This window comes from Triticum aestivum, chromosome 5D (assembly GCF_018294505.1).
Source record: "Triticum aestivum cultivar Chinese Spring chromosome 5D, IWGSC CS RefSeq v2.1, whole genome shotgun sequence".
NCBI classification, from domain to species: Eukaryota; Viridiplantae; Streptophyta; class Magnoliopsida; order Poales; family Poaceae; genus Triticum; species Triticum aestivum.
The window spans coordinates 69,501,550-69,509,791 of NC_057808.1; the positions used below are offsets into that span (position 1 = coordinate 69,501,550).

At 44.7% G+C, this 8,242-nt stretch overlaps 1 protein-coding gene across 4 annotated transcripts; it reads left to right on the top strand.

Annotated features, from left to right (window-relative positions):
• Positions 1 to 1,481: 1,481 nt before the first annotated feature.
• LOC123119507 (gamma-tubulin complex component 5) lies at positions 1,482 to 7,756 on the top strand. 4 transcript variants are annotated; one of them, XM_044539328.1, is made up of 16 exons: positions 1,485 to 2,031; positions 2,132 to 2,392; positions 2,497 to 2,591; positions 3,205 to 3,367; positions 3,459 to 3,569; positions 4,278 to 5,399; positions 5,481 to 5,633; positions 5,716 to 5,815; positions 5,970 to 6,064; positions 6,141 to 6,314; positions 6,393 to 6,449; positions 6,523 to 6,594; positions 6,723 to 6,821; positions 6,901 to 7,032; positions 7,121 to 7,294; positions 7,388 to 7,756. In XM_044539328.1, the coding sequence occupies exons 1-16, from the start codon at positions 1,876 to 1,878 to the stop codon at positions 7,526 to 7,528; spliced, it is 3,105 nt and encodes a 1,034-aa protein (XP_044395263.1). In that variant the 5' UTR covers positions 1,485 to 1,875; the 3' UTR covers positions 7,529 to 7,756. The 4 variants fall into 4 exon arrangements, 2 of the variants coding, with proteins under 2 accessions (XP_044395262.1, XP_044395263.1); XR_006458719.1 differs by lacking the exon at positions 7,388 to 7,756 and having other exon boundaries at positions 1,483 to 2,031; positions 6,728 to 6,821; positions 7,121 to 7,279; XM_044539327.1 differs by having other exon boundaries at positions 1,484 to 2,031; positions 7,121 to 7,756.
• Positions 7,757 to 8,242: the final 486 nt, after the last annotated feature.

The following is an 8,242-nucleotide window of genomic DNA, read 5'->3' on the forward strand; positions in this document are numbered from 1 at the left end:
GTACAAAATTGAAAAGAAATTCACTACATTCACTACAAATTTTCACTGTCCATCTTCAAATTGAGGAGAGGGTACACACCTTGCAAGAATCAACATCCATGTAGCGCACCTCGCCGGTGATCTTCGCCCAGGGCTCGCCGCCCTTCGTCTTGTCGGCGCCCGCGAGGTCACTTCCATGGAGCGGGCGACGCTGGCGCTGCCCCTGCCCCACGGCGTCTTACCTGCTCCCTCCATCCTGAAGATGTCGACCCCTTCATGTCGCACGAGCCGGCGGTGGAAGCGAGAGGACGGCGGTGGCGTGGCCGGAGCGGCGGCGGAGTGGACAGAGAGGGGCAGCGGCGGAGTGGACAGAGAGGAGCTCGGGGCTAGGGATTTGTAAATGGGGAACGGGCAGGAGGGGTTGCAGGAGCGCGGTGTAAAAAAATAAATCTGGAGGGCCTTTATGCAAAATCACCAGAGCCAACGTGGCATGCCAAATGTCTCGTCCAGAGTGTTTTGGGTGATTTTGTTACATAGGTAGAGTTTATGGACCAGTTTTGTGGGGTTTTTTTAGTTTCTGTATGAATCTGTTCCCACCCCTACAAGTTTATGTATCAATTGTGGTATTAACTCTAATTTAAACTACTAGTTCACGGCACATACATTGCTAGAATTCAACAGAGTTCATATGAAAAAATTAGAACATACTAGCTTAAAAACCTAAATCTAATCATCACCACCGTCCTTCTTGATGTGGAGATGGTACTCCATCAAGGAGTTGGAGAGGACGAACGCTAGGTTGTACTCCTTCGCCGCCTCCACCGGCGCGCACAACGCCTTCTTCTCTGGCGGCGGCCGCCTCCTTCACCTCATACCACAAGCACTCCGCCTCCCGGAGGCGCTTGAGCGCAGGCCAGAAGATCTTCTCGAGCCAGTCCAAGTTGCGCCATGCCCGCCAGCCGCCGTTGCGAAAGAGCGCGCCGCGCTCTCGTGCCTGCACCTTGTGCCACTCCTCCACCGGCAGGCAGAGGGAGGAGCTCCCGGCCTCGTTGTCATTGCGGCGCTTGCGCAACAACGAGTCGCCGCGGCCCCTTCGCCCCCCCCCCCCCCCACGCCCAGCGCTTGACATCAGGGCGAGCTTTGGGTGTCTGCGCGTGCGGCAAACTGTGGCCGAAGGAAGAGGGATTTCTCGTCGGAGGGAACGATTTGCTACAGAGGGAAAAAGGGAAGTGAAGGATGCGAATTCTAAAATGCGGCCACTCCGGTATAGTTTACGAGCCACCCGTGAAAGTTTTTATGGGCCGGGCCATTTTTACGGTATCTGGTCGGGCTGGTTTTTTCACGTGAACTGTAACTCCGCGAGCTTAAACAGGATATGCTAGGGATGCTCCAACTGAAGCCAAACTGCAGGTGGGAACTTTTCTAAAGCCTTAATTGTAGAAAAAATAAAAAAATTGTAGCCATGAACGAGACGGGCCGTAGGATCTAACTGAAGCCAAACGCTAACTGAACATTTTGACACTTGGTCAGATAGGGCTGAGGTCTGAAACCAGCTCGTCCCGCCGCCGAGCAAGCCAGCGCCACCGAGCGAGGTTCTCCCGCCACGCGCTCTCCTCCCCACCGGTGGAGTCATTCGAGCCGGAAAACATCGGCTGCCGGGCTCCCACTTCACAACCCCGCCCAAAGACCTAGGTCTCAGTACCCACCAGCCACGCCTCCCCGGAGCAGATCCGCTCCGGCCATCGCCTTGCCCCGCCGGCCTCGCCAACCTTCCGCCGGAGCCGCCTCATACGCCCACGGGCACCCGGCACCGAGGCCGCGCCCGCCGGTTTGTGGCCCAAAGCAGTTCATTTCCCAAAAGAATTGGGGGTTTCAACTAGATTGGACTGAACCCCCATGCCCCCTGCATCCATGGTTCTTCCTCATCAACCCGCGGGGTACCTGGAGACCCCCGCCACCGAAAGCTTCATACACAAGCTTCAGCTCAGCGTCTCCAAGGGCCTTCCTCACGCGGCGCCGGCGCCGGCCTCGAGGACGGACGAGCATGAGCTGGTAAGGGTTTCCTTCTGCGGGTTGGTGCACTACTTCTTCAGATTCATGCTCGTGTGCTGTACTGGAATCTGATGACTGTACTGCCGTCGCGGGTTTGCAGGTCAAAAGTGTCTTCCAAGTGCTCCAGGGTTTCGACACGCCCTTGCTCTACTGGGACAAGAATGTGCCGGCATACTGCGAGAAGCCGGGGACTTATGTGTCGCATCTGTCACGGGCGAGCCTCGGCTCCGTGCTCAAGCCCTTTCTGTTCGCCGCCACATGCTTGAAGCGAGTGGAGCTCTTTGTTGGGAAGGTTAGGTCTTGCGGTCACGGGACTCCGACATTGAGTGCGTTTGCTAGTGCAGTCGATTCATGGCTTATGGTGAGATTGCAGTTCAGGCCTTGTGTGTATTTCTCATCTAGTGTGAGCAGATGATTTTTTTGCCGGTTTTCATATTCTAATGTCTGTCTTCATTTTGACGCCAGAGGCTCCGGGAAGCAGCTCTGAAGGAGGAAGAGAAGTCGTTTATTTCTGTTGATCGGACTGTGACTCTTCTGGCTTTAACTGATTCTATGTCAAGGTATGCTTCAGTATGATACATTGATGTTTTCTTCCTCCAATTTGCAGTTCATTTGTATATGTGCGGTGCAGGCTTGTGCTTATTATGTCTTGTCAAGGACCTCGATGCTTTGTGTTCTACTAATGTATATCTTCACCTTTGGTAGTTACAGAGGTAGTATATTTTAGTGAAATTAGTGACCGTGTCTAAAATGTGATGGCAAGGAGCTTCCTACCTTTTCGCTGTTTCTTATTTGGTTAGTTCTTCAAGGGCAAAAATGAGCAGAAATGACAACTCATATTTTGAGTAGCAGTGCTCGTGTTTTCATGTTAATTTAGCATTTTACATTCTAAACTAAATGTGTAGCCATTACTCACCAATGCTGTGAAATTCCTACAGCATTGGTACTGAAGGTAATATATTTTAGGGAAAATAGCGATCGTGTCTAAAATGTGATGGCAAGGAGCTTCCTACCTTTTCTTTATTTCCTTTTTGGTTAATTCTTCAACTTCAAGGGCAAAAAGGAATACAAATGACAACTCTTATTTTGGGTAGCTGTGCTCATGTTTTCATGTTAGTTTAGCATTTTACACTCTAAGCACATTATTCACCAACGCTGCAAAATTCCTTGCAGTTTATGTTTGGGAGCAGAACATCTGTATCAAGTTGTGCATGGAGCTGTGCCAGATGGCTTTTGGGATTCTGGAGCAAACATGGCATCTAGTGAAGTGGCAGTCCATGTTGTGAACCATCTTTATAAAAAGTTAAATGAAGTCTGTCTTGTGGAAGATGGCGAGGTTGCAACAGGGCCTAATTGTGCGAAATCTATCTGTTTATGCTTCTTTTCTCACAATGTCCACTAACCTTCATTTCAAATCTAAATTGCAGGGTGAGCCATATCATATGCTGCTAGTGATATTTGCTGGAAGCTTGTTACCTTATCTTCAGTGCCTTGATTCCTGGCTTTATGATGGTATTCTTGATGACCCTTATGAAGAGGTATTGAAGGAACATCTTTTGTAACTGATTTTGATAGATGATTTATAACAGTAAAATTTTCTCAAATATGTCTATTTGTCAAATACTGAAACACTACCATAAGGTACTTGCATTCCTAAATCTAGAGCTTAAACTGGAGAGTACCATTCTTAATTTGTTATATTGTGTGAACCTTGTAGACTTCTGCAAAGACATAAGTAATTATTTGTTTCCTCATATATTTTGGTCGACTGTCTAGGTTCCTGACCCCATACTGTAGGGTTTACCTTTATATATCCTTAAGCATATAAGCCTGTTAAAAATGGTTTTAGGTGAAACTGTCTAAACTGGCAGGAATTAGCCTAGCTCAGTTTCCTTGTTTGATTGTAAACTGAGCTAGTACAGTTTCACAGTTTCAACTCAAACCATTTTTTAACACACTTACTTACGCACATTCTAAGCCAATGTCTCTAGTATAATATGAGGTTATTAGTCTTTGCTGTCTTAAATGTTACTTTTTCTTGCTCCGATACTTAAGTTCTGTAAGTCTTGTAGTGCTTTTTAAAATGACCGCTGGAAGGTTGCTAACTTATTTTGTGATATTACAGTGTTAAACATTACATTGATTGTACCAGCTTATTATAATGCTGTAGGAATTTGATAAAGGATTTTCCATTTCTGCGTTGCTGGTTGAACTTTAAGCATTTTCTGTTTTCATTTGTGATGTAGATGTTCTTTTATGCAAATAATGCAGTTACGATAGATCAACCAGCCTTCTGGGAAATGAGCTATATGCTCAGAGTAAGAGGATCACGATCTGACAATTCATCAACTCTAACTGATAGTGAGTCTATCAGGACAAAGGAATCAAGCAAACAGGAACCAAGTAACACAGGAGCTTGCTTGAAAGCCACTATTCAAGGTTACGTGGATATTCTGTGCCCGGTGTTCTTGAAGGATATCGCAAGGGCCATTGTATCTGCTGGAAAATCATTTCAGCTTGTTCAGCATGCCCAAAGCACACACCATACTCGAACTAGTGTCACAAATGGTTTTGACATTGATCAGCGTTCCAATCACATTACTCGACAGAATTGGCCAGACATATTAAGCTCTGAAATCCAAAATGGGCATCTAAGATGTGAAGGTGCTCTTACGAATTCTACAGGTCAGTTTGGACATGATGCTCGCGAAATGGGGGTGTTAACTTTGTCTGAGATTTTCTTGATATGCTTATCTGGTCTGTTGGAAAATGGTGACCATGTTTATGAATACTTAAGAAAGCTGCGTGCTGGTAGTGCTCCAGATATCCAAGCTTTTTTGGAATGTAAGAGTGAGGAGGCATGTGCAGAAAATAGCTCCGAAAAGACTTGGTTAAAGCTCCTAAGAGATGCCATCTCAGGAAGAAAATATGATGATATGGAGAAAACCTTGTCCAAAGATGCTGTTACGAGGGATCCAATATTTGCTCATGGATACCTGCAAGATGTATCTTCCAATGCAGTAGAAATGCCTTTCAGTCCATGTTGCTATGAAAATCCAGCCATCACTGCTTGCGGAGATGTACTGCTGAGGAAACCAAATTCTTGGAGTGATTTGAATATCTCTACAAGTTTTGACCTTCCTCCGTTGAATGATGATAACATGCGGAGAGCTATATTTGGCGATCTCCAATCTGCTGGAACTAGCACCTGTGGCGATACACAACCTACATCATCATTTCCCAGACTTGATGGAACTGATTTTAAATTTGGATTTCGGTTTGATGATTTGGAATATGTTCGCCAAGAGGATGATAGAAGGACCCTCGAGGAACTTTATGCATTTCCTACTCTTCTTCCTTGTGCAAATGTAAGAGTTGCTTCTGAAGTATTCTTGGTGTTCTTCATGTTTTCTCATTAGCTATAAGCCTATAACTTCATTGCCCTTCAGGAAAATGCCCCATTGTCGGAGATTTTACCTTTGCAGAAAGATAGTACACTTGCATCAAGAGTTCTGAAGTTTATTCAGAGCATGAGTTTGAAAGACCCTCTGCATCCAGTGGGTATTATCCAAGAATGCCTGTCTAAATGTATAAAGAAACAGGTCTGATCAATAGTTATACTCACATGCCATTTCTTGTTAGTCCATCTGTATAATTGTTTTGTGCTTTCTTCCTCTTCGTTAGGTGGATCACATTGGCAAGCAAATCCTGTGCAAGCTAATGGGTGAATGGAGATTAATGGATGAACTGCTTGTATTACGAGCTATCTATTTGCTAGGATCAGGTGTGCCATCCAGTGGATTTAACCTTTTGCTGTGTTTTCCCCGACACAAACTTTCCATTGCACAGAAGAGTAGTTTTCACTTGAGAAATAAATATTCTTTTGACAATGAGTAAAGATATAAATATGTTTCAAATAATCCAACTTGAGTTTTCAGGTGACATGCTGCAGCAGTTTCTGATAACAATTTTTGATAAGCTCGATAAAGGAAATTCCTGGGATGATGATTTTGAGTTGAATACTTTGTTGCAGGTGATTACTTTTCAAATCTACTTTGTGATTGATATCTATGAAGATCATTACTCTTACGTTAATCCTTGACTTGCAGGAATCCATAAGATATTCAGCTGATAAAATGCTCCTAACTGCTCCAGATTCGTTGGTTGTTTCATTAGCAAAGCATGACACACGATATGACGAGGAAAGTGCACCAACTTCCAGAAAAGGTCGTGCACAGGGTTTCGGCATCGATGCACTTGATGCCCTTAACTTCACGTATAAGGTATTTTCCAAATAACTACAAGGATGATCTGTGTTATTTGCTGTGTGTGCCAGTTTTCATGTATTTTGGTGGTGGCAGGTGTCTTGGCCCCTTGATCTAATTGCCAATACAGAGGCTCTGAAGAAGTATAATAAGGTAATTGCTTTAACATTGAAGTATATAACAGGGTGGCGTGTATATGATGGCTTTGGTCATTTTGCTGGACCAGGTCATGGGATTCTTACTGAAAGTCAAGCGTGCAAAGTTTGTTTTGGACGAAACCCGAAAGTGGATGTGGAAGGTACGGTGGCATCAAATCATCCTGCGCTACTTATTTTTTGTAATTCCTATAATTATTAGTGTTGGATAGTTGGATCTGCTCTATCTTGCAAGCTTCATTCTGATGTATCAACCCTTTTCCTTTGGCAGGGCAGATGCAGCACGGCACATAATTTTAAACAACACTTAATAGTAGGGCAGAAGCTCCTGCATTTCGTCGATGCATTTCATCAATATGTCATGGATCGAGTGAGTTGAGACGGGTTTGACTCCTTTCATTATAAGAAACTATGACTGCCTCGACTTGAACTCATTTCTTTTTGAGCAGGTGTATCATAGTGCCTGGACTGAGCTTTGTGATGGCATGGCATCCGCTACTACATTGGACGAAGTCATGGAAGTTCATGAGGCATATCTTTCTTCTATTCAGAGACAATGCTTTGTGGCCTCGGACAAGTTGGTGAGAACATGTCATTCTTACAAAAAGCAAAGGCAGTCTCAAAGTTCTGAACTATTGCTAAGAGTGTTCATTTTCCGTGTGTTTTCAGTGGGCTCTGATCGCCAGTCGAGTCAAGACTATACTAGGATTGGCGCTAGACTTCCACAATGTGGAGCAAACTCTCGGCACCGGAGGGACTGCCGCATCTGTTAGGGCAAGATGCGAGATGGAGTTGGATCGTATCGAGAAGCAATTCGACGAGTGCGTCGTGTTCCTCTTGAGGGTATGCTTCTACCTACTTCGGCAAAATTTGATGATCTCTTATGTTGTCCAAAATGTACGTGTCAGTAGATTTACTGCTGAGATCCCTCTGCAGATCCTATCTTTCAAGCTCAACGTGGGCCACTTTCCCCATCTCGCGGATTTGGTCACGAGGATCAACTACAACCACTATTACATGTCTGACACCGGAAGCTTCACTGCGATCCCTGGGTCCCGCACTCGGCAGCAGCCTTGATAGGGTTGTAGGTGCTTTTCACCTCCATTTTTGGGGGAGTGTATATAAACCTGAGGTGGCCAGGCCCAGGTGGCACGAAGCAGTTCCTGAATTCCTTGAGTTTTACTGTACATAATTCTGAGGATGCAACTTCTTTTGACGGCATTCTGAGGCTGCAACTTCCTTTTCCCAGGTTGCAATGTACTCCGATATGTTGAAGAGATTGGGTTCCTCTTGTGTCAGGACAAAGTTGCGATATGTGTGCTAATTTTTTTTAGAATGGATTGATCATCCTTCCAGGTCCCATATACCAAAATAAAAAGGGGAAACCATCAAGTGCACATACCAAATCTTTTGAATTTTTGGGTGTAGCTTATCTACTTTACTGAATTTTAATCTGAATCTTTTTTACACTAATGATGACGGAATTTTCTAGGAGCTTGCAAAAAGTTGTGCCGAGATGACGTCGGAAAGAGCTCCGTAAGAAAAAAATCGGAGCTCTCACAATGAATGTACTTCTACATTACTCCCGGAAGTAGTATAATATGTACATCAATCATTGGCGAAAAGAACATTAGGATAGAGAAGCTCAAAACACCACATGACCCACCAACATAACACCTGGAAGCAAGCAGAAGATGTTTAATTTTTTTGTGTGTGATGTACTAGAATATGTTTCAGTTTCAAATTGCAATCCAACTAGACTGACACCCATCCATGTCCTCCCGTGTAAGC

Excerpts from the sequence above, each read along its gene's own strand:
- LOC123119507 (XM_044539327.1), top strand. The coding sequence starts at position 1,876 with ATGCCCCCTGCATCCATGGTTCTTCCTCATCAACCCGCGGGGTACCTG. Across the intron at positions 2,032-2,131 it reads GGACGGACGAGCATGAGCTG|GTCAAAAGTGTCTTCCAAGT; the intron begins GTAAGGGTTTCC and ends GCGGGTTTGCAG. Across the intron at positions 2,393-2,496 it reads CAGTCGATTCATGGCTTATG|AGGCTCCGGGAAGCAGCTCT; the intron begins GTGAGATTGCAG and ends TTTTGACGCCAG.